Source organism: Musca autumnalis, unplaced genomic scaffold (genome assembly GCF_047663935.1).
Source record: "Musca autumnalis isolate F117 unplaced genomic scaffold, ASM4766393v1 scaffold_4, whole genome shotgun sequence".
Classification (NCBI taxonomy): Eukaryota; Metazoa; Arthropoda; class Insecta; order Diptera; family Muscidae; genus Musca; species Musca autumnalis.
In genome coordinates this window covers 102,199,699-102,227,524 of record NW_027411977.1, presented here as the reverse complement: position 1 = coordinate 102,227,524, position 27,826 = coordinate 102,199,699, and the positions used below count along the sequence as shown (strand labels likewise).

Genomic DNA, 27,826 nt, shown 5'->3' with positions numbered 1-27,826 from the left:
TCGTCATTATCAAATGGATGGAAATTGGTATTTAGCCTTTGATGGGAGTATAAAACATTCCAGAAGAGAATTATATTATATCTGCGATTTTATATAGCCCCCTTAGAAGGGTACCTTCCTATTTTCGGTATTTGGTCTTCTATGGGGGTATAAAATATTTCAGAAGAGAGTACCTCCCGATTTTCTGTATTTTGAAGTTTGTGTCTTCAGTATCCAACCGAAATGGCTGAAACTTGGTATTTGTTCCTCGTTGCGGCTATAAAACTTTCCACTAAAAATTTGTCTGTGTAGGTCCACGTTTTTATATAGCCTTCATTGAACGATACCTCCCTACTTTCGGTATTTTGAAGGTTGTGGCCTTAATATCGCACTGAAAGGGCTGAAATTGGGTATAATTCTTCGTTGAGGGTATACAACTTTCCAAAAGATTTTTTTCGGTATAGGCCCAAGCTTTCATATATCCCCCATACAACGGCACCCTCGATTTTCGGTATTTTGGCAGTTTATTATTTAATTGAAATGTATGAACTTTGTTATTTAGTATTCGTGGTACAAAGCATTCCTTGCAATAAATCAGACAGTATAGGTCTACGTTTTGGTATAGTCACCATATAAGAGTATCACCTCACCTAAGATTTTTTGAAGATTTTACTCACATTTTTCTATCGCATTGATTGTTAATTGGAATTTTGTGTTCCCAGAAGATCGAAAAAACAATTGCCCCACGTGAGTTCGTTTAATGGGGTTTGCTAGATTTTCCTTCTGAAGTGAATATTTTGGACTGTCAATGGGTAAAAAACTTCTACGCAGAAAATAATCAATATATAGTGAATTTCATCAGTTATGATATTCTACTCCTATAAGAGGGAGAACCCCGTTTTTAATTGTTGTTTAAGAAGAATTGCAAATTTTTGCTAGTTTTTGGGGTGCTGGGACGGGGTTTCCGAAAAGCAGAAATGGCAAAATTTGTCTCAATTCCCTTCGCTTCATGTTTCAATTAATATAATAGGTCCGGGCTTTCTGTTAATGCTGGCACTTTCAATCTGCTGTCGTGGGGTTTGGAAGCTACCTGATGTAGTTGCTGGTTGGAGTTTCACATACAAATGTCGGAATAAAGTATATGAATGTATTTCTAATTTACACAAAATCTATTTAACCGATTCTGTTTGTCTATGGTAATCACCATAGTTTCCCAATCCCACTGCAGCGGGTTCTTTCTTGCCGAATTGACCCGAAACCATACTGCTTCGGCCAGCGGCTGCCAACGCAACATCAAACCTATGCTTCTACATAGGTTTCATGCTGCTACAACAACCATAGTTTCCTAAACATATTCTTTCCTATATATTGTTGGGTCTACAAAACATGTTAGGAGGAATGGACAAAAAAAATGTGTGGATATTGGTCAAAGACATATGTATAACTTGCTGTTGCAAACCCCCAGCTGTGGTAATTCATAAAAATTATACATCTGTTGTGAAAATCAATTTTTTTTTTAAATCAAATGTATGCAGCATAATATGCACAGCATTCGACAATGTTCTATGCCATTGAAACAAAATTTTGTTCATGACGGAGTATGGAATAAATAGCACAATATGAGAATGTAGAGTGCAAACATGTATATACATTAGGGTTATGACTTTATCACAACCTCAGATCCCTGTATCATATTTTGATGAGCTTTTGCCTAAAATTGGATAAGATCTTAATTATAAGGTTATTCGATAAAAAAACTCACGCAAAAAGAGGTTTTAAAATTTTTATATATGTGTTTTTTGAAAAAAAGTTTGAGTCACTTTAAATACATTATAAAACAAAACAAGCTTTAAAGCCACACGACATAACCAAAAGGACATAAGCTTTTGTTTCTCACCAATTTTCAAAAGGTCAAAAATGCTTAACCCTAATATACATAAACTCGTACGTACATATGTATGTTTGTACATCCATAAGAATGTATACGGTCAGCAAATCAATACTATGCGTATGCATATCCTGAAATGTATGCACTTGTATTGCATAATCGATATCAATGATGTACGAATAAATAAACCCGAGATAGGTCAGGACATATAGCACATACCTACACAAATGCCTGAAAATAGATATATGTATGTGTATGTGAAATATGGGTGTGAGCAACTTCCGCTTTGGGTATAGATCAAATTGTATATGTTTACACATGCAAATCACTGATTTGAAATCAGAACAAGAACTTATAATAGTTATAAATGTTTTCCTTTCGTTTCTATGGGGAATGTGTAACTATGGTTGGCATCAACTAGGAATTCTTCGAAACGATTATTATTGACGCATCAGTTTTCGGTAATGTGAAAACAAGTGGAAAAAATGGTCTTCGTTAAATCGTAAATGCACTCCGCACAAATGATGGGTAATTTAAAAATTTCAATTACTAAACACTGAAATATGTTTTGTTGATGAAAGCATGGTAGAAATAATTTTTAAACCAACGAACACCGATTCATATTAGGTTAATGCTATGCGACTTACTTCTAATGGAAGTGTCCGAACATGGCTGAAGTACACAGAAAATGTCGCCAACATTGCGCTGAGTGGTATTTTCGCAAACGTTGAAAATGTTATGCTGTCTGGCCTAGAACTGGAACCCTGGTATTCAGGGTACAATGTAAATTTCGTCCAGAACTCATTATACATTAACATGGAAATAAAATAGTAGTTTCTCAGTAAATTTTTCCGCTTTATGTTGTGTACACTAGAGTGGTTTTAAAAAATCGATGTCGGATTTTTTTATGCGGCACCCCCCTAAAATGTTTACTTTTGTTAAAAATTAAGATTTCCAATATTTGAACTCAATCGGAATATGCTAACACGTGCCAATGGGGCTTCAAAGTTTCAATGGGCTCTTTATATAGCTAATATTAAAATGTGACCCGATTTTCAAAATTTTTTGTAGGATTACTTGTTTAGCCACTACAAAGAACTGGTAAACTGTTTTCATCGATTGGACAATAAACGTGGTCTGTAGAGTGATTTTGTGAAAATTCGCCTTTGGTTCCATACAAATTTTAAAGAAATCGCTCTAAAGACCACATTAATTGTCCAATCGATGAAAACAGTTTACCAGTTCTTTGTCCAAGGGATCCTTAAAAAGACTTTACTGTACTTAAACAACTGTGAACTGTTGTGAGAGAGGTACCCAAAGAAGTGGACCGATATGGCCAATTTTCGAACTTAAACTAAGTTTGGACAAAAAGTTTGTGCCAAATTGGTTGCTCCGTTAAAGAGATATCGCGCATACCACTTTAGCGAAAATTATTGAAGTTTAAGGGTTGAGTTACTGGAAAAGGCGCCGAGAACATCCTGTTGCAAAAAAATCAAGAGCAAAATCAAGTTCGAGAGCAGTGCTTAAAATGCAAAGGAGTGGATCGATATAATCCATTTTCGAAACGATGAACAAAATCGGTTACTCCCTTCGAAAGTTAATGTGTCCACAATTTTTGCGAAAGCTGTTGATGTTTTTTTTTTTGTGGAGGTACCCGACATAGTTGACTGATATGTCCCATTGATCTTGATCTGTGTTTGGACTGATTTTGGATCGAATCGGTAGATCCATTCAAATAGTATCGTGCTCCCCAGCCAGACAGACGAACATGGCTAAACCGACTACAAATTGCCTGCAACGGATTTTGTACAAACATACTGGGGATCTAAAATCATTATTCGATAAAGTACATTTTGGTCCCATGAAAGTGTATATACCCTGTTTAGCCTAAGGGTTGAGGGTATAAAAACATTTAAGTTCAATGGAAAAATAAGTTTCCTTTCATTTATGAAATATGGACCTATGTTGATTATTTTTGGTGGAGAAGTTTCCTGACTTCAAGGAGCCTCAAATGTCAAATTACTGCTAATTTGATAAAAATGTTGCTAAAATTCTCAAACCATCTGAAATCGGGAGGCACAATTATATGGCGGCCATACCAAAACATGGAGGACCTGTGTTGAAAATTGTAGGTGAAGAAATTTTGCTACTATAGGAAACCTCAAATGTCAAGTAATAAATAAGGTTAAATTCTTAAAGTACCGAAAATCGGAAGATATTGTTATATGGTGTATATACCAAAACATGCACCTATGTCGAACAATTTTTGAGGGAAAGTTCTGTGACCATTTGGGGTCCTCAAATTTCAAATAACAGGTAGTGCGGTCAAAAAATTTAGCTAAGATCCACAAAATACTTAAAACCGTTATATAGGGTATATACGGAAACAGGGACCTATGTTGACAATTTTTGTTGGAAGAATTTCGTGACTTCAGGGCACCGCAAATGTCAAATTACAGCTATTTCGATAAAAATTTAGCTGTCAAACTATCGAAAATCGAAAGGTACCGTTATATGGGGGCTATAGGAAGAGATGCACCCATGTCGACAATTTTTGGTGAAGAAGTTTAGTGAATGCCGCTATGTCGGCGAAAAATGTACCTAAAGTTCTCAACATGCCGAAAATCGGGTGGTACCTTTACATGGGGGGTAGAACATAACAGTTATTCGGCCAAAAAAAATCTAACTAAAGTTCTCAACATGCCGAAAATCGCGAAGTATGTACTGTTATATGGAGGCTATACCAAAACGTGGTTCGGTATAACCCATCTTCGAAATTGACCTGCCTATGGCAAAAAGTCACTCGGGTGCAAAATATAGCGATCCAGCTCAATTATTGATGGCGCTAGAGTGATTACAACAGACGGTCATGGCTAGGTCGACTCACAATTTTATTCTGATGAGGAATACAAATGATATGAATGATTATTTAAATTTCATTACAACGGAAACAAACTTAATATACCCTCCGTAATATTGAGGAGAATATAATATCTGTCATTCTAAAACTTTCAAAATAAATTAAATCGAGAGGTAGCGCCAAAAGAAGTTATACGAAAACATGAACTTATTTTGATCGTATTCTGCGTCGAGACTTTATATCCATTGAGAATACAAATTTCAAAGTTGCATCCACTTCAGTAGGGAAATATAGCAAAACTCCTAGAAATACCTTACATGCGGTGGTATTGTAATACAGTATCCCTACTAAAACATTGACCCCAGATAAACATCAAATCGGGATGTACCGTTCTATGGGAACTTTATTAAAGCTTGCACCATCGCCGACAATTCTTTGTAGAAATGATTTATACCCCTAGCGAATACCACATACAAATTTTCGATTTCAATTTCAATTCTTTCTTTATTGCATATAATATTAATATCGTAGACAAGAGTTTAAAAATTTATAAATCCTTTTTTACTTTATAATTATTTAAAAAATTTAACTATAATAGAGTAGATAAGCTAATACTACATACAAACATTTATGCAACTTCTGTTCGATAATCTGGTAAAATACTTCAAAATTCCTTAAAAAGGTGGCGGGGAAATGTCAAAACGTGGACCAATGCTAAGGATTCTCTGAAGAAATGTTTGATACCACTAGTGGAAACTAAATAACAAATTTCAGCTACTTCGGCTGGATAATTGTCTTCAAACCTAAATCTTCAAAATACTTTAAATCAGTCGGTGGTAAGAACCTTCAAAACAATGCCGGGCCTACATTTACTACAGCTTCAACTATACATTTTTTATACCATCCACCATAGTATGGAGGGTATATTAAGTTTGTTTTTCCGTTTGTAACGCATTGAAATACTCATTTGCGACCCTATAAAGTATATATATTCTTGATCAGGGTAAAATTCTAAGTCGATCTGAGCACGTCCGTCCGTCTGTGGTAATCACTCTAGCATCCACAAAAATGGAGATAGGAAGCTGAAATTTTGGAAAAATGCGTATTTTGTTTGCAGGCAGGTCAAGTTCGATGATGGGCTATATCGGTCCACGTTTTGGTATAGCCCCCATATAACGGTACCCCCCGATTTACGGTATTTTGACGTTTTTAGCTACATTTTCAAACCGATTTGGCTATAATTTGACATTTAGGGTTCTTAAGTATCAATAAACATATATAACAAAACTTGTGGACATAGGTCCACGTTTTGGTATAGCCCCCATATAACGGTATCCCCCGATTTGCGGTATTTTGACGTTTTTAGCTACATTTTTAGACCGATTTAGCTATAATTTAACATTTAGGGTTCTTAAGTATCAATAAACTTATATAACAAAAGTTGTGGACATAGGTCCACGTTTTGGTATAGCCCCCATATAACGGTACCCCCCGATATACGGTATTTTGACGTTTTTAGCTACATTATCAGACCGATGTAGCTATAATTTGACATTTAGGATTCTTAAGTGTTAATAAACTTATATATTAGAAGTTGCGGACATAGGTCCACGTTTTGGTATAGCCCCCATATAACGGTACCCCCCGATTTGCGGTATTTTGACGTTTTTAGCTACATTATCAGACCGATGTAGCTATAATTTGACATTTAGTGTTCCTAAGTGTCAATAAACTTATATAACAAAAGTTGTGGACATAGGACCACGTTTTGGTATAGCCCCCATATAACGGTACCCCCCGATTTACGGTATTTTGACGGTTTTAGCAACATTTTCAGACCGATTTGGCTATAATTTGACATTTAGGGTTCTTAAGTGTCAGTAAACATATATAACAAAACTTGTGGACATAGGTCCACGTTTAGGTATAGCCCCCATATAACGGTACCCCCCGATTTGCGGTATATTGACGTTTTAGCAACATTTTTAGACCGATTTAGCTATAATTTGACATTTAGGGTTCTTAAATGCCAATAAACTTATATAACAAAAGTTGTGGACATCAGACCGATGTAGCTATAATTTGACATTAAGGGTTCTTGAATGTCAATAAACTTATATAACAAAAGTTGTGGACATAGGTCCACGTTTTGGTATAGCTCCCATATAACGGTACCCCCGATTTACGGTATTTTGACGGTTTTAGCTACATTTTCAGACCGATTTAGCTATAATTTGACATTTAGGGTTCTTAAGTGTCAATAAACTTATGTAACAAAAGATGTGGACATAGGTCCACGTTTTGGTATAGCCCCCATATAACGGCACCCCCCGATTTACGGTATTTTGACGTTTTTAGCTACATTTTCAGACCGATATAGCTATAATTTGACATTTAGGGTTCTTAAGTATCAATAAACATATATAACAAAAGTTGTGGACATAGGTCCACGTTTTGGTATAGCCCCCATATAACGGTACCCCCCGATATACGGTATTTTGACGTTTTTAGCTACATTATCAGACCGATGTAGCTATAATTTGACATTTAGGATTCTTAAGTGTTAATAAACTTATATATTAGAAGTTGCGGACATAGGTCCACGTTTTGGTATAGCCCCCATATAACGGTACCCCCCGATTTGCGGTATTTTGACGTTTTTAGCTACATTTTCAGACCGATGTAGCTATAATTTGACATTTAGTGTTCCTAAGTGTCAATAAACTTATATAACAAAAGTTGTGGACATAGGTCCACGTTTTGGTATAGCCCCCATATAACGGTACCCCCCGATTTACGGTATTTTGACGGTTTTAGCAACATTTTCAGACCGATTTGGCTATAATTTGACATTTAGGGTTCTTAAGTGTCAGTAAACATATATAACAAAAGATGTGGACATAGGTCCACGTTTTGGTATAGCCCCCATATAACGGCACCCCCCGATTTACGGTATTTTGACGTTTTTAGCTACATTTTCAGACCGATATAGCTATAATTTGACATTTAGGGTTCTTAAGTGTAACTAAACTTACATAACAAAAGTTGTGGACCTAGGTCCACGTGTTGGTATAGCCCCCATATAACGGTACCCCCGATTTACGACATTTTGACGTTTTTATCTACATTTTCAGGCCGATTTAGCTATCAATTGACATTTAGGGTTCTTAAATGTCAATAAATTTATATAACTAGTGGACATAGGTCCATGTTTTGGAATAGCCCCCATATAACGTTACCGCCCGATTTCAGGTATTTTGAGAATTTTACCAACAAGTTTTAACCGAATTATCTGTAACTTGAACATTTGACATTTGAAATTCTAAGTGGTCACCACACCTCTCCACTAAAAATTGTCAAGAAAGCCCCCATATAACGGTACCTCCCGATTTTCAGTAATTTGATGATTTTAGCTACAATATTAAACCGAACTAGCAATAATTTGACATTTGAAGTTCTTAGTGGTCACAACACCTCTCCATCAAAAATTGTCAACATAGGTCCATGTTCGGATATAGCTCCCATGTAACGGTACCTCCCAATTTTCAGTAATTTGGCCATTTTAGCTACAATTTACAATATAACGATACTTCCCGATTTTCGGTACTTTGAGCATTTTACTTAAAATGTTTAACCGAACGTAGGTCCATGTTTTTGTATAGCCCCAAAACAAACCTCCCGATTTTCCGTACCTTAGCTTTATTTTTGGACGAACTTTCTGTAATTTGAAATTTAAAAGTCAACAAAAATTCTGCAACAAAAATTGTTCATTTAAGTTCATATTTTCGTATAGCCCAGATACCTCCGAACTAGCTGTTAATGACATTTGAAGTTCCCACGTTATGTACCGATTTTCGATATTTTGAGTATTCTAGCTAAATTTTTTAACCGAATTAGGAGTTATTTGACATTAAAGGCTCCCATCAAAAACTCTCAAAAAAGACCCATGTTTTATTATAACCCCTATATAACAGTACCTCCCAATTTCTAGCCCACCAAAAATTGTCAACAGTTAGATATAGGCACCATAAAAAGGGCCTCCCGAATGAAGCATTTTATGTACATTATCTGACATTTTAACGTAATCACTTAAAGTTGGGGACAGGAATGAATATTTTATGGTGGAGGGTATGAAAAGTTCGGCCCGGCCGAACTTAATGCTTTTTTACTTGTTTTTATTTTTATAAATATTTTATATCATATTTTGTATTTTTAATATCTACTTACGTCTTTCATGTTGGTATTGTGTCTGCTGTGGCGGCATACCACTGCCATCGTAAATGCTTGTCGCCTGAAAAATGAAATGAAAATGGAAAAAAAGTTTTGACATTTTAATAAAGTGAAATATTTGCATAAGTAATTTGGTTAGTAATTAATAAATAACAAAGTTTTTCATCACTCTGCTTACATTAAAATTGTTGTATGTATGTATGTATGTATAACTCATATACATACATATTTATTTTATCAATATCATCATCAAATGTGGTATAGAAAACAGTTTAAAATATGAGTGTATGTATGTTGATAACTATCTATAAATAGCAAAATTATTTTCGTTAGGAAAATGCTGACCCAATTGCAGGATTAATATACATATACACAGCTGGTAGCGAACAAAAAGATACATACATACATAAATAAATAAACCGGTATATTTATATATTACACACATGTCGATGACAGTTCAATGAACTTCTTTTTCTACTGGCACATTTATAAATAAAGATAGACAAAATGTAGGAAAGAATATGTCGGAATAGTATTAGTACCATTGTCGGCTAGTTAAGTCTTCCTGAGGTAATTTCCAATATTGATTGACATGAGGCTGCAAAAATAAAGCTGGGAGTATTACGAAATTTCAGTCAACAGGTCAAGCAAAAATAGACCTGTTGGACGTCCTAACGAATCGAGGAGCGAGTATTTATTCGGAACACTTTATTGTGCCATTCTAGTGCGACATGACTACGTAGACAACATGAGCGGTAATCACCACGTTTGAGAAAATGAGGAATAGTCTGCCAAACTGGGTCCACCGTAAACAGTAACAACATCATGTTGACACTGTGAAGTGATCGGAAGAACAGCAGGAAAGTTGTTGAGTTTAAAAACTAGAACTCATATCGACGCCTCCAAATAATAGTATGCTAAGTCAAAAAGTGAGTTTTGCAGGAGAAGCTCTCAAAGTTTGAAATTTTTTTTGAACTTCAGTACTATGCTAAGTCAAAATTGGTTTATAACTTCTGTTCGGATTGACCGATCATTACCAAAATAAGACAGAATTTAAGTTAAAGGACGTTCGACACCTCCAAATAATAGTTTGCTAAGTCTAAAAAGTGAGTTTTGCAGGACAAGCTCTAAAAGTTTGGAAATTTCTTTGACCTTCAGTACTATGCTAAGTAAATATTTGTTTATAACTTCTGTTCGGATTGTCCGATTATTACCAAAATTTGACAGAATTTAAGTTAAAGGACGTTAAATATAAAAATGTAAAGAACTTGAAAACATGCTAAGTCGACTTAGCATACTATTGTTTGGAGGCGTCGATATCATAACATAAACAAAATCGTTTGAATACGATTTTATAACACTCTTGGATTAAATGAACATGACCTAAAAAGGAGACCACATCAATTCTATTTCCCAACAATTTTATGAAAAATATAATAGAGTGGGACACATTTTAAGAGAATTCATACCCAATTATACACATTGAGGTCTTTAAATGAGAAATTAAATGTATACTGTACCAACTAAGTCAAAACCATTGTCAATACTTGTTGTATTTTGACATGCTGTACACTGCACATGTTGTACTATGTGGTTGCGGTTGAAGTGTCTATATGCCTTATCCTATTTCGCTAGATGGTGGCTTGAATAAATACTTGCAGGAATTCATGTTAGATTCTGTAAGCGTATACTGTATTTTGGACCTAATAGTTGTGTGCAATTTGGTAGGCATATATGTATACAAAGTTTTGGTTTTTGTTACATAATACAACCAATATAATGAAATATATATTTTTTTGGTTTTTTTCTTTCTATGAACATGTAGTTTGAGAATCCGCAAAAACTTTCCAGGTGTAAGCACCATCCATTTAAAGTAGGTTCAGGCGCACCGTGATATTAGACAATAGTTCCTTTATCTAACTGCTACACTGATATCATTTGGAGCAAGTGAGAGGTCAAGAGTTGGTTTTCAAGTTTAGTTTTCATAAGTTGTCCGAATATGCCCCCTGAATTTAAATTACTGATTAAAAATTAAATTTGGATATTTTTCCCACAAAAGCTATGGTCAATACTATCCGATCATTATCAACACTTATTGGCACTATGTTCGGCCAAAACTATTACCTCGTGCAAACACTTGTTAGTATTGAACTATAATTGCGACCTCTAGCGTGATCCCTGTATATACTAGGCTGCAATTCTGTTATCTGACCACTTACATACATACATATGTTCCCACAACATCCCCGAAGGGACAAGGGAGACTTCTCTCATATCAATGAATGCACGCCGATTCATATTGGCTCAGTGATATGGGACCTACTTTTTATTGCCGAGTCCGAACGGCACACGTTGGGGCAAGATTGAAAAAAACGGGTCTTAATTAAAAAATTGAAACACAAATTTTTGATAAACTGTCATGACAAGGTTAACGAGTACAAAATTCTACCTCACTATCCAAAATAGCAAAGTCGTGTGTTGTTTACTTTTCGTGTAGCACAGTGTTAAAGTTGAACATATTTTTAAAATTTAAGAAACTTGTGAAAAGTATTAAATTTTGCTGCTTTTAAATCGCCATAACGTAGTTTTTGCTACATAAACTTGGCATTTTCAACATGGATATTTCAAACAGAGGTAATTCTTAATATTTTAGGTAAAAGTTGTTCTGAAAAAGTCTTGTAGAAATGTGTTAAAAAATTCGCCAAAATGTGTCCAGATTTTGCATAATTTTGAAATGTATTGGAGTATAAAAACAAAGAGTGTCGAGAAGGTCGTGAGAATTTTTTTTTGTATTTTTCTTTTGATTTTTGTCTTTGATATTGCGCAAACAAAACTTGCGTATTGCTTGCACATTTTGAGTTATGCCAATAATGCTGGAAATATCCTTGGGTCAAGTTTTTGCATTTTGGGGTTTTTGTCTTCATTTACTCTGATATTGTTGAGCAGTACGTCGTGTTTTGGCTTAATGTCTGTGTTCACCCTACATAAGACAATGTGTGCACGTCCACCATTATTTTATAGGTACTATGTATATATAATAATTAATATAAAATGATGGCGATGCAAAAAATGGAGATTAATTAAAAAAATTAAATTCGGTTTTTGGTATAACTGTCGTTACATGGTAATTTGTTACAAAGTTCTAAGTCTAAGTTCTAAAATATCAAGATCATATACTGTTTACTTCTACTGTTACCCTCTGTTAAAGCGAAAGAATTTTTAATAATTTGAAGAGCGCCTCACAAAATTAAATTTTTTGGTGTATAAAGTGTAATATTTTTTTACGCATCAAAAGTGGCCATTTTAGAATGGAATCGTAAACTTCAGATAGATATCAGAATCTTAGAAAAATATATTTATGGCAAAAGAAGTTTAGAAACATATTAAAAATTAATTTAAAATTGATATTTTTTTGTCCCTGTTTTTGAAAAGTATTTAGAGTTAAAAAAGTAGCGGAATATTTTATATGGAGGTTATTCCAAAACGAGAATATATGGAGATGATGTTTGATAAAGATATTTTCTTCCCATTAAAATGCACAATTCACAATTTGAGCCAGTTTAGTTGCAATATATGCCTATAATGTTCGAAATCCCCCAAATTTTACTGTACCGCTATATGGGGGTTATACCAAAACTTTGACCTATATTGACAAATTTCCCCACGATGAATTCTTAGGCACTCAGAAATATAAATTCTAATTTACAGATAAACAGGCCAAACTTTATATTTTTTTGCCAAATATTAGCTTAACTTATAATTAAGCATATTGGAAGATTATAGATTAATCGAATAAGAAATGTAGACAAACCCGTTAAGACACTTCATAGTTTTTATGGTACCCATTTATGAGGGCTTCGAATATACATCTCCAATCCCATAATTTTCACCAAAACTGTGTTCCGTTATATTGATTGAGGTGTAAACTGTCGAAAAATATAAAGATTTTATCACCCAAATGCTTCCCTGAATTAATCTCCGTTGTTTGGAATCTTGCCCCAATGTGCGGCGTGTCTTACGAAACCACTTGTATAGAAGTTTTTTTTTGACAGATCACGCGTGAGTTGTATCACGTGTTCATGTTATTTTTGTTTAGTACTGTTTGACATTTTATCATGGAAACGTTATCACGAAAATTCGCGTTATGTGGGGAGTGTGTTTCGAGCCTAATTTTGTTCAGTGATGAGACACATTTCTGGTTTTATAGGTATGTAAACAAGCAAAATTGCCACATTTGGGAAGAAGAGCAACTTAAAGAGATTCAAGAGTTGCCACTTTATCCAGAAAAAATAACAGTTTGCGGGTCGGTGCAATCGTCGGACCCTGCTTCTTCAAAATAATGCCGATTAGAACTTCATCGAAAATGGCGACGATTATTGCGCCGTGATAACCGACTATTTGATGTCTGAAAGTGAAGCTCGTAATCTCGGCGTCATTTCGTTTCAAAAAAACGGCGCCACTTCCCACATATCGGTGAGCACGTTTTGGACCGGACGATTGGCCACCAAGATCGTCTCATATTACTCCGTTAGACTTTTTCCTGTGAGAATATGTAGAGTCAAAATAATATGCGGATAAAGCCGCTTCGATTCCAGTCTTCGGGGAGAACATCAGAAGTGCCATTCGCCAGCTACCAGTCGAAAAGCTTGAACTAGTCATTGAAAGTAGGACTCAACGAATGGACCGCCTGAGACGTAGCCTCGGTCAATACTAGTTAGACATAGACTGACATCAATGTTCTTTCAAATGATAATAAACATTCCCCATTCAATTTTATTTATTTTTGAACAAAGTAGAAACCTCTAAATGGATCACCCTTTATATATATTTCACTATCAGCACCAAAAACCAATCTTATTTTTGGGGGGAACCCGACCTCCATTCAATTACATGACGATTGGTCTATAATTGCAGCCTGGAGTTTGATTACAATTTTTAATGTACGGATGGACGGGCACACATTTCAAAATCGCTTTAACTCGTCGAGACATGAATTTTGGTATACCACATGGGTGGTCTACGACGAATATTTTGAGGTGTTTCAAGAATTTTCAGAAAAACAAGCTTATAATACCTCTCCACATTGTGGTTTAGGGTATAACAACGAAGTGACCCAAAGCAACAAAAAGTATTTTCGTTGTTCATGGACCCCAGCACGATAAAATTTTTGCATAATTTATTTTTCGAGTAGCACAATGTATTTAACCCGTTTTCGTACGTGAATGTTCCAGCATTTAAATTTTAATAGTAATTCAAACACAAATATAGTTGGGTGTATTTTTACACATCTCTGAATTTATTTGCTTCTACGAACGTGTTAATGTAATTCAAGTTCAAGGGTTGCGAAGCGCACCATGTTCAGTTAGCATTTTTTATATATTATTCTTACTTAAATTTAAAGGTTATTAAAAAACTTGAATAGATCATGTTAGCTTATTTTATAAGAAAAGAAAAAAACTTACTTTGTCCCAATTAAAATAATCTGGATAATCACCAGAGGCATCTTCTAAGCTGGGAAACTGTTGATGGACAGGGTAAAAATAGCAAAAACGTAAAAAAACATCGTACAAAATAGAAAAAAGAAATAGCAATTTAAATCAAAAATAATGTTTCACATAAATTAAAAATTATATTTTCATACAATAGAAAAACGGGACAACAAACTATACAAGTTAAAATAAAATCATTTCTGAAATGTTTGATTGAATCAATTTTGTTTAAAGAATTTGATATCTTCGACCTTTTTTTGTTAGTGAAATATTTGATTGATTCAAGCGCGAGGTCAATTTTAGAAATATTGTATTTGATTATTATCAATATCTCGCAATTTCTTGAATTGCATCTTCAGGATGTGACCTACAATAATTTAAAAGAAGAACCATAATAAAATAAATTTAAAATTATTGTAGATCACATCCTGAAGATGCAATTCAAGAAATTGCGAAATATTGATCATAAATAAATACCATATTTCTAAAATTGACCTCGAGCTTGAATCAATCAAATATTTCACTAACAAAAAAGGTCGTAGATATCAAATTATTTAAACAAAATTAAATCATTTCATGAAATCGATCATTTTAAGTATGGACTTATAAGCATTTTCAATATTAGATATAGTTTTAAAATATCTATCTGCTTTGTTTTTGTGAATCGAATAATTAATGTTAATTTAATATTTTGATTGATAATTTGTAGTCCCTTAAAATTATTTATTTCTTAAAAATAAAATAAAAGTAACAAAATAAAAGAGACACCGTTAATAAAAGAGACACCGTTAAAATTAGTTATAAATATTAAATAGAAAAAATATGAAAATTATAAAGGATAAATAAAAAATGTTGTTTTTCAGTATATTATACATTTTTTTGGTGACATTTGACATCTTCAAAATATGAAAAATTAATTTTATTAAATTACATAATAAAACGATTCGTAAAATTAATTTTATTAAATCTAATATATAAAAGGCAATGTGTGTATGTTAGTATGTTTGTTTGTTTGTATGTTTGTATGTTTGTATGTTCCGAATAGAATCAAAAACGGCTGAATAGATTTTCTTGAAAATTTCAGATAATGTACTGGGAACACCGGCGGTGAAAATAGGCTTTATATTTTTTTGAATGGTCGTCGCGGAAGTGAAATGTCGTGGTCATCCCAAATTATTCAAAAATGTATTATTTCAGATAATATACCTAATTTTAGTAAGCGTGACTACAAAACCGCTATAACACTGGCTTCAATATGTGGTATAACGCGGTCAACGCCATATTTTGGAATACAGTAAAATCCCGATAACTTGAAATGTCACTATATAGAAATTCCGAAAAATCGATTGGGAAATCTTATGAAATTTTGTATGTGGAGTTTTTAGGTCTGAGAAAAGGTCGTAATCTATATTTTATCTCGCTAAGTGTAGTGACCGGTGGTCCTCCCCACAATTTTTTTAAGAAAACCGCGAAATTCAAGATACGTTTTAATATATTGCTTACGAATTGTTTTCAATGCTATGGTAATTACAGTCTTGACCCTGAATGGTCAAATGGCCAAAAATTTCAAAAGCTGCTTTTATACGGCTAAGAGTAGCGACCAGTGGTCCTCCCCCACAATGTTTTTAAGAAAATCTGAAATCTTTGATATTTTTGAACGTATTGTTTACAGATTGTTTTCCCTGAATAAACGCGGTCATCACAAAGTTTTCAAAAATGTATTATTTCAATTAATATACATAATTTTAGTAAGCGTGACACAAAAATGATATAAACACTAGCTTGAACAAGTGGGATATCGCGGTAGTGAGCTATTTTAATACGGCTAAGTGTAGTGACCGGAGGTTCTCCTTCAATTTTTTTTTTTTTTTTTTTTTTAAATCTGAACTCCCTGATATTTTTGAACGTATTGTTTACAGATTGTTTGCAATACTACTGTAATTACTGTCATGACCCTGAATGGTCTTCGCGGAAATGAAATATCGCGAAAAGTGAAATATCGCGACCATCACAAAATTTGCAAACATTTATTATATCAGATAATATACATTATTTTGGAAGCGTGCCTATAAAACGCTATAAACGCTGAACACTAATCAATAAGTGGGATAGCGCGATAAACTCCACATTTTGGAATACAGTAAAATCCCGATAACTTGACATGTCACTAGATCGAAATTCCAGAAAGATCGATTGGAAATCAGACAAAGTTATTGATATACAATACAATATCCTCATTGGAATCAGAATACCGCGATCGTGTTCGATTTTTGAAAATATTATAATTACGGATAAAATCTCAAAATGTGGGAAGTAAACCTTCATAAGCATTGATTTCAATCCTTGGAATAGCTAGATAAAGATACATTTTTTAAATACAACAAAATCTCGATAATAACAACTAGAATTTATAGAAGTAATTTTTTATGAATTATATAAATGTTGCCATACATATCCCGAAGGAACATACATTTCGCTGAGGGGTATTTTACCACTATTGCATATAGAGCGCGAAGAAAAAAGGCGTTACGTTCGATCGGGCTGAATGAGGTTAAATCCACCAAAAATAACAAAAATCAGGCGCCACCCTTCTATGGGAGCTATATCAAAACGAGGACGTATACTGAAAATTCTCTGCAAGACTGTTTACGACCCCCAACAGTGGCTATATCTCTGAACTATCGAAAATCGGGAGGTACTGTTTTATGGGAGCTATATCAAAACGTGAATCTATAACTGTTACATACCGAGCGCAAATGAAAAGGCGTGTCTTTCGGTCGATCCGAATATTTATGCTCTCATCTTTAAAATATATTAAAACCAGATTTCAGCTATTTCGGTGTGATAATGATGTTAAATCCTCAAAAATAGCGAAAATCAGCCGGTACCGTTCTGTGAGAGCTATATCTAAACGTGGACCTATACTGACAATTCTCTGCAGTAATAATTACGACCCCAACCGAGACCAACAATCCAATATATAGCAATTTAATTGACGTGCACCGACCATTATATGTGGGTCACAAAGTGCTTTAAACTGTCGATTTATGGTGAAGGGTATAATAAAAGAGATTTTATATCTTAAATTTGGGGGATACCATTACATGGAATTTATGTCAAAACATTGATTTATATTATGAAGTTTCTATAGGGATGCCTAATTATGGCTGTATCAATACTGGATAGATAACTAAAGTTTACACGGAGAACCCAAACAACGGGCCAGCAACGCGGACCTGGTCAGCTAGTTACATAATAAAACGATTCGAGAAACAATTCTTCCAAATTACTACTAACCTTTGGTTTCTTTGGAAAATATTTCCTTAATTTTTGCTTTCAACCAAAAATTTTCGACAGTAAAAGGATTTTTGTATCAAATTTCTTTTCGAATCATCTTAGAACAACAGGATATTGATACTATTAAAGAAACTATACTTTTAGCTGAATTTTATATGCACAATTCATTTGATGTCAAATCTCAATATCACATGCACAAAAGAAAGTAAGAATAGAATTTCGAATAACATTTGAAAAAAATAAGCCAATTTACCTTAAACGCCCGATTTGGTTTTCTCTAAGAAAAACAACAAATTATGTAAAATTATTAAAAATAAATACAAAAATGTGTAAAAGCAAAAAATAAAAATCAAAAACATACCGAATCAAAATTATTAAAATCAAGATCATTATAGTCTTGGGATAAGGAATCCTAAAAAAAATTGAAATAAAGAAAATAAAATTAAAAAAGTTACACTATTTATGGGTAAATATTGAGCTTAAAATGAAAGTTAAATTTCGAAATTAATATGATACATAAAAAATAAAAAACACAATTAAAATAATGATAAATATGTATACAAATAAAGCACACTACAACAATGAACAACTTACAACAAATTAGGTTCGGTTTTGAGGAAATAACAAAACCGTAGAAAAATACATACAAATGAATAATATTCGAATCTACATTTTGAATGCCCAATCCCTTTACAATTAAGGAGCAATTTACAAACTAGCAGATGAACTTCACAGGAAAGCAGAAAGAATGGGATAAATGACACCTAAAACAGAGAACAGGAAAAAAGCGGTAACAACTTTTTACACGCAGAACCACGGAATATTCTGAACTAAAATATAATAATTAGCTTTCCTTCCGTTACATTAGTACCTATACCCATAATCTGAGGTGGGGATTTTTTCTTTTTAATGCGTCTAAACTCCACGTTTGACTTTGTATGGGGACTATACCAAAACATTGACCTATATAGCCCACTTTCAATGCCAAAAGTTCTACAGATCTACAATAGATTTTACCCAAATTTTATCCATCTACTTCAAAATGCTAGATTAATTTCCACATACGGACGAACATGGCTATATGATGTAGAATTGCATTATTTGGTGGTGGACATATAAAGAAAAAAGTTGACGACGCCTGCAAACATGTTAAGTACCATGATCTGCAAATCGGCACTTGGAATGTCCGGACTCTTTACATCATAGAAGGTGCAGTTTATGCGCTATCAAGTCATCCTTGAAACGAAGAATGAGGTTTGGTTTTGTGGTAAATCGGGAACATGAAAACCAGGTCTACAGATTTACTCAGGTGGATGAGTGATTTGTCATAATCAGTGTAAAAGCAAAGTTCTTTAACATCAATCTAATCTGTAGCCACGCCTCGACCGGAGGGAAAGATGAACAGACCAAGGATATTTTCTACATATGTCAAGGGAAAGAATATAAACTCTACCCTGGTCATGGCACTAAGATTTTTCTATGATGTTAAAATTGAGAGGTAAATATTTGGTCCCACATTCGCAAATTCAGCTTTCCTGAGATATATACATGGAAGTAAACAGCACCAAATAAAATGATTCAATTTACAAATGGAACAATTCGAATTTCAAATTAAATAAATCGAATTACAAATAAAATAATTCGAGTTACAAATGGAATAATTCGAATTACAAACGGAATTATTCGAATTACAAATAGAATAATTCGAAATACAAGAGGAATAATTCGAATTACAAATGACATTCTCGAATTACAAATGAAATGTTACGAATTACAAATAGAATTCTTATTAATTAATAACAATTAAAATAATTCGAATTACATCTGAAAAATATGTAGAAACCCCAAATACCAAATAATAGCTAATTCGGTCGGAAAGCTTCAAAAGGCTTGAAATCGAGAGGTACCATTATACATACGTCGACATACATATGTCCTCAATTTTTGGGAACCCAAACTGTCAAATTACAGTCTATTTAGACCAAACGTAACGTAAACCTATTCCCACATCTAGGGCTGGAGAAGTTTTTTGGTCACTGGGAAACCAAATGTCAGCCAATGAAAAATGTAGATAAAAATTGAAAATACCTGAAATCGGCTGGTAACGATATATGGGGGCTTTTCCAATACGTGGACCTTTGTATTTTTGACGAAAAAGTTTTTTAAGCATGAGGGTATTAAAAGCCGGTTACACTTGACTCATGTTTAAAGTCAAATGTTGCGAATATTTCTCAGTCAACAATACTTGCCACGTTATAAGCAATGTTACTTACATAAAATTTATTGCATTTTCCATCATACCATTATAACATACTATAAACAGGCGTTCACACATTCAGCAATATTTCATTCATTGTTCGCCTCACATGTCATTCTCCCAGTTGTATGTAGCTTATACGTGTCTGTCGACAATGCAAGTGGATTAAATGATATTTACAAATGCCATTAATGTAACAATCATTCTGGTAAATGATGAAACAATTCATGGCAAGCAGATCTCCGCTGTAGACCCCTACTAATAGCAACGCCCTCTGCATCTAAATCACTAGACGGGGAGCACACTTAACTATATTTGTTCCACACCGATTCCGTATCGGCAACAAATAAAACACCATCATTAACACTACATATGACCAACAGAAAGAAGAAGATTAAAAGGGACATTATGTGTAGTAAAAAGTGCTTTTGTGTTGATGTTATAAACATTTTGCCATTTTTTCTATAGCTAAGTATTTACGTTAACTCCCATCTTCAGTGACAGTAGTGTATAGTCAATGGAGGTGTGTTTCATTTATGCTATCAAATACAAATAAAAACATGGTAGAAGAAAAATGATGGTAATGAAAGTGACCGGGCGTAAAAGCAAAAAAATAATGAGCAGTACGATGTCTGTTATCATTTATGGACGTTTTTCCTGTGTGAAAGTGGGTGTGGATTAGTATGTATTGGTTTTTGAGCCAAGTTAACGCACTAATAAGTGTTAAATACCCATAAATGCTAATATTTAATGATATATCAACAAAACAAATTTATGAATGAGGTTATATAATGGCAAAGTATGAATACTACTTAAAATAACTATCGGGAAAAAGTTCTTCTTTATATGTAGAAATGTTGAAGTATATAGAAGGATATAAAATGACAAGACGGCAGCATTAGAACATTTTTACAAAAAGTATTATCATAGCAGAAAACCATATAATTCTCACGGTGCTATTGAACCAACTTTAAATGAAAGGAGCTTAAACCTGTGAAGTTTTTAAGTATTCTGAAACTACAATGTTCATACCAGGGTTTCGGAGTCGGAGTCGAGCAGTTTTGCTGGAGTCGGAGTCTGAGTCGAAAAAAAATAACTCGACTCCGACTCCGGGCAAAATTTTTTCACGTTATAAAAATATAACTTTAAATTTGGAACAATAGCTTTTTTTTAAATCATTATTTATTTTAAAAGAAATCTATAACAAACTATATATATAAAAACAAGTAAGAGAGGGCTATAGTCGGACGGGCCGACCATGTGATACCCTACACCACTTCCCCTGGGCATTAGTTTTACACGGAATTTATTTTATATTATTGCGACACCTTATATTTTGTTTTAAAATTTGTATTAAGAATGAAACTAAAAGAATTTAACATAAGTAAGAAAAGTCTTTAGTCGGACGGAGCCGACCATGGGATACCCTATACCCTGGACAATCGCTCTCCACGGAACTTATTTTCAATGATTATGAAAATTTAATTATCAAATATCAGAGTTATCTGGCATGACAAAGACATGTTTGTAGCAGGAAAGGAACATTTAGTTCACACAAACTAAAATGTAATGAAACCCACTTATGTAGTACTACTACTTCCGTTGTTTAACCGCTACGTTATTGAAATTTTTACCAATTTCACACAAAATTTCAGTCCATTTAACCCGCTAAGTATTATCTGATCTTCACGTTGGTTTGTACGCTTCTTCTTCATCATAAACTCAAACTTTGTTTAAAATTTTGCGGGTTATTATTTTGACCTACAGAGCCGCTACAAAATTGGTTAAAATTTTGTTTTTGGTCCATTTCATCCCCTGCACATTTCACGATCATCTCCAAAAACTTATCATTTCTAAAATGGCCCGAACCCAACCTCCTTAAACAATTTGTTACAATCGGTCCGTAATTGCGGCCTTAAGCTTGCTTACAATTTTTTATGGACGGACACACATCCCTAAATCGCTTTATCTAGTCGAGATATGAATTTTGGCATACCAAATAAGGGGTCTAGGACGAATATTTCGTGGTGTTACATAAACTTTTGGAGAGACAATATGTAGCATGGGATAAAAATGTGGTTCTCTACACAGAACCCATTATATATTAGGCAGTAGGCCCGTTGTCTAGCAAACACTTTATTGCAATTTACATCAGAGGAAAGGTCAGTAGTTTTTTTCCATATGTAGGCTACTTTGCTCAAGGAATTTAAATATCGACCAAAAATAAAATTTTTATATTTTTCATACAAAAGTAATGGTCCATTTCACCCGCTAAAGAATATCAGATCATCATTCAAAATTGTAGGCATCTTTTTCGACCTATACTCTTACCCGGTGCAAAATTTCGTGACTATTGATGTAAAATTGCGACTTCTAGCGAGTTTATTATTACACTACAAACAAATAACGGGATATATTAGGCTGTAACTCTGTTATCTGATCATGCACACCAACATAATTGGCATCAATTGAAAGGTCAAGTGTTCCACTTTCAAGTATATTTCACTTGTCCGGAATGTCTTTTCCCAGAATTAAGATATAAGCTGTATATTAAAAATTTTCACAATTTTCACACAAAAGTTTTGGTCCATTTAACCCTCTAAATATTATCCGATCGCCATCTCAAATTGTAAGCTTCTCCTTTGTGATATACTCTTACCTTATTTAAAATTACGCGTTGATCGGACTATTATTGAGACCTACAGAGCTGCTAGAAAATTGGATAAATATTATGTTTTTGGTCCATTTCACCCGCTAAATATTTCACGATCATCAATCACCAATAAGAATAGGGATCTATTCTGATCTGAACCTGACCTCCATACAAAATTTCGTGACGATCGGTCCATAATTGCGGCCTGGAGCGTGTTTGCAATTTATAATGGACAGTCGGACGGACGGACGGAGGGACGGACGGACACACATCTCAAAATCGCTTTATCTCGTCGAGATATGAAGATTGGTATACCACATAGGGGGTCTCCGACGAATATTTCGCGGTGTTACATGAATTTTTACCAAAACAAACTTATAATACCCTTTTCCACATTGTGGTATAGGGTATAATTATAAAATCAGAAATTCTACTAGAATTGTTTATTACGTTACCAGGAGCGTAGTTTTAACATTTTTGTCAGCTATTACTATTAACACATGTTATTTTAACTATAATCTATCGATAAATAATTTTTTTAATCAGAAAAAAATTGGCCGGTATTGGAACTTGAGTATCCACAATAAAGATATAAGAATTTATATTCAAATTACAGAGACAAACGTTTCCCACCGTGTACTGTGTGAAGAACTAAAGTTTTTGGTCTAGAATTTTATTGGGTAATATCAATGGACCTGTCAAATCCATCATAGACTATATTTCAGCTTTTCGCAAACTTCTGGAATAGACTTAAAAAAGTAAATCTATCTATCGAATAAAAGTTATTGAACGGATTTCTTTTTCTTTCCTTTCTGTTATGTTGCTCTTTTTAATTACTTTTTTTAAATTTTTTTAATAATCAAGATTACGTACAAATTTACATTTGTGCCCATGTGGATTATTAAAATAATATGTACATATGTATGTATATAAAATTTTATTTTTAATTTCAATGTTTAACTTAAAAACTGTGTCATGGTGACCATGATAATGGTGTGCCATTGTTTTGTGACCGCGCACATACATAAAGTTACACTCCAGTTACATATGTATGTATATAGTATGTATGCAGTATTTATATGAATTGCAGCATTTATTTATATTTCTAAAGATATTTACCAACGTTTGTATGTATGTACATTAGGGTTATAACTTCATAGTTTTTTCACAGCCGTAAATACCAAAAAAAAAAAACACTGTACAACAAAATTAAATTTTTTTTAAAATTACAAGAAACCCGGTGCAGATTATAAAAGAGGACCACAAAATAGAAGACACGTCTATCGGGATTTAATCCTAATCCTTGCATTTTAGGTATATGGTATCTTTGGCAATATTACTAAGAAATCTATGCGGTACATTTTTGCGGAATATCTTGTTAACACTTTAACGTCTCGCTAAAGGGTTTTTTTTTGTCCCTTATTTAATAAAGTTTTTAATTTTTCTTTAAGGATGGGTCGCATCGGGCTCATATATTCCATAAAAATATCCGCCATAAGATTTTACTATAGGTCTCCGAACACACCAAAACTGAAAGGTCTAAACTGTAGAAAATGTGTAAAAATAAAAACTCATTTTAAGGTTAAATACGCCCTTTTTCGAATTGGCTCAAGGTTGCCTAACAAAACATCATTTTATAAAGAAAGTACAAAATACAAAAATATTATAAATACAAACATAAGTAAATAAATAAATACCACGCCAGTACCATATGCGGAATATTGTCCTGATAACGAAATCGTGTGTTTTAGTTCGATTCGGTGAAAAAAGTTTCAGCACCGACTGCGATTACTAAATCCCTCTTGATATTTTTTCTATTTAAAAATTTAAATTAGCTTTGTTGGAATAAATATATGTATATAGAAAAATAAATACATAGACACAGTCACTAAAATCAGTATATAACTTTCGCGAATTCGTTACAAATGAACACAAAATTCGCGAGTTTTGAATGGTTTGATAATGATTTCAACCTAGATTAAAACTATAATTAAGTTATTAGGAAAATCGTATATGTCATTAAATTAAATTAAATAATGCATTATTGAAATTCAATGTATTTGGTGTGGAAACTTTTTTCGCGATAGAGAAAAAATGACACCGCATTTCATAGTAGTTTTTCATGCTCTACATGGATATGCGGTGGTATATTTGATATTTGCAAAAATTGCCAAAAAGTTATAACCCTAATGCACATACTACAATCATATATGTGGACATTTTGATTATATGCTGTTCTCACCAGGCGATAAGCGTGCAATTGTTATTTTGATTCAGCTTTTTGTAAGTTGAATGATTCTTCTAGTTGCCTATTGAAGAATTTAATCGATGTTTTTAAACACAGCCTGATTAAACTTTTTCGGTTTAATTGTTATCTGTTTGAAATAAATGCAAAAGTAATTTAATTTTACCGACAACATTTTGGTTTTGTTTGAAACTGATAATAATTTTCTTATTAATAGAAAATAATTGTGAAATTAGTATAATGTCGCTATAGACAGGATGTGGAATTTTAGAACTGATAAGTTTTATAATTTATATTTGTTTTTTTTTGTCTTTTATATTATGATACAGAAAATTATTTAAAATTAAACTGGTTGTCGGATTAAACAATCGGATAGTAAAAGGCTGCACAAAACGCAGGGATCGGGAGAAAAGTTAGTGTGAAACAAGTAAAAATCGCTAAGTTCGATCCGAAATTTTTAAACCCACCATGGTAAAATATTCTGAACTAGAATGGAATCGTTAGTTTTCTTCCCTGTCCAAATTTTAGGGGGAGATAATTGTGATATTGTTATTGCAGACATTTTTATATACAGAAAATGTATTTAGAACAAGTACAAAAGTATCAGTCGGCTTGGCCGACTCAGCCTCGAACCTAAAGAAAACAAGTAAAAAAAGTATCAGTCGACATTGCCGACAGAGATATGCCCTCAGCCTGTGTTGATTGAAAAAAACTTGCGTATTTAGGGGGGTTGAAGTCCGAAAATTTCACCAAGGAGTAAAACCGGCACATCTTTATGTAGGGGTGAACAAGGTAATCTGGTAAAAAATACATATAGGTGCTAGGTGGTATGAAAAGAGCATTATTCCAAGCTCTTTGTGCTCAATAGGATATTTGGTATTGAAAATGGGTTATAAAGATCCACGTTTTGATATAGCTTCCATTGAACGGTACCTCCGGATTTCCAGTACTTAGAAGGTTTCAGCGTTATTATCAAACCGAAATGGATAAAAGTTTGCATTTAGTCTTTCCACCTGAAATTTGTAGATGTAGGTCCACGTCTTCATATAGCACCCATAGAACCGTTCCTCCCGATTCTCGGTATTTCGAAGATTTTAGCGTCATTATCAAACCAAAATGGCTGAAATTTGGAATTAAGTCTTTTTCAAAAAAAGTTGGTATAGGTCCACGTTTTCATATAGCCCCCCATAGAACGTTTCCCTCGATTTACGGCATTTGAAGGTTGTGGCTTTTTTTTTGGAGATTTTAGACACATTGGTTGTTAATGTCATATTTTGTATTAATTTAAAGCTCAGGAGGTTTAGTTTCATTATCAAGCTCTTTCCTTAGAATATGTACCACAGAAGCAGAAATATCTGACATGGAAATAAAATTTCATAAATTGGAAATTGGGATATACAAGAGTATTTTTCAACATCACAAGCATTTAACCAATTTTGGTAATTGCGTTACCAAAATTGCGACATGTAGCATAACTACAAAAAAAGGAAAAATGGGGTGCATTGCCGACGTTTACGATATCTTCGTTGTTTGACCACCTACGGCAACCTACTTTACATCATTTTAAAGACGGGATTACAAAGTTTATATGGACAGACGGGCCGGCGGAGGGACGGACACACATAGCCAGATCGATTCAGCTCGCCGAGACATTCATTTTGGTATGGGTACGGCCAAACTTGTTGACCAAAACCAAATTATAACACCCTCCCCACATAGTGGTGTAGGGTATAATGATTACTTCGATGAGTTACAAACGGATTGACACACTTTATATACGTTCGATCTTATGGTGGAGGGTATAAAAACACGATCTTATCGTGGTTCGGGATATAGGATAAATGTTCTGTAGAGGGACACATAAACAACTAATTTAGAAGGCGGTTTAGTAGCCCCTACATATTGTATATTCCTATTAAGACTTTAAACTACCCCATAAATATCTAAAACCTGAAAGAACAACTTCACTTTGCCGAAATAGAAATAGTGAATTTTGCATTTGATTTCCTTGTAGTAATTTTGGTACTTTTTCCTATTTTCATAAAGCTGTTGAAATAAATTAAGAAAGTATTTTCTCGAGGATATATGTGAATCCGATTTCTTTGTAGGAATATTTATATTTTTCCCTATACACCAATTATACCGAACATCAGCCACACAACAGTTAGACGGAAAGTATTATGAATTACTTCTCTGTATTTTATTTTCCCGTACTAATACCATATTCTCTCTATTACGAACTTCACTGTAATGAATACTTCTCTATAACCAAGTTGTTATTAAGGCACAGGTGGAAATTCTCACACAAAACAATCTCTGTATAACTTAGTAATTCGTCGGTCCCCAAGTGCTACGTTATAGAGAAGTTAACAGTAAATATAGATATGCATATGTAGGTGTAATATAAAAAAACTTACCGTTTCCTTAGGTTGAGGTATACAAGTAATGGATAAAGCTTCTGGATTACCATAAACATTTAGTTTTTGTAAGAAACCCTAATTAAAAAAATAGTTAATGTTACAAATTTTTCTTGTATATACAATTCCCCTTTTTTGAACCAAACAATAGATGTTCTTCTTTATACCACACTTGAATTCAGTTTACACTTAATGTTATATGTAATAAGTTTTAAGAGTTTTATTTTGTTGCATAAATTTAGCTGATGGCAATGTTTAATATTTCGTATTATACATACAGTGGTATCCAATACATTTGCAACAAAATTGCACATTTTAGAAAATTTTATTTAAAATATTTTTTTGAAAGTAAAATGAAGTATTTCTTTGCAATTATTTATAGTTGATTGCTTCAAATATAAGAAAATAAAAAGTTTTGACACGTTACACAACAAAAATTTTGAAAAAATATGGATATACATAACACGCCTTAAAATTTAATGGTCAAAACATATGCAACTGAATCAAATCT

General features: G+C 33.4%; 1 protein-coding gene across 1 annotated transcript in view; it reads right to left on the bottom strand.

Annotated features, from left to right (window-relative positions):
• Positions 1 to 27,389, bottom strand: part of LOC141403033 (uncharacterized) — a 288,000-nt gene extending 260,611 nt beyond the window's left edge. Inside the window, exons 1-5 of the mRNA XM_073985166.1 lie at positions 27,316 to 27,389; positions 18,105 to 18,155; positions 17,997 to 18,020; positions 14,420 to 14,476; positions 8,955 to 9,018 (exon numbers count right to left, since the gene is read on the bottom strand). Of these exons, the coding sequence (XP_073841267.1) occupies positions 8,955 to 8,991 (37 nt within the window). The 5' untranslated portion in view covers positions 8,992 to 9,018; positions 14,420 to 14,476; positions 17,997 to 18,020; positions 18,105 to 18,155; positions 27,316 to 27,389. The remainder of the gene's footprint in view (positions 1 to 8,954; positions 9,019 to 14,419; positions 14,477 to 17,996; positions 18,021 to 18,104; positions 18,156 to 27,315) is intronic.
• Positions 27,390 to 27,826: the final 437 nt, after the last annotated feature.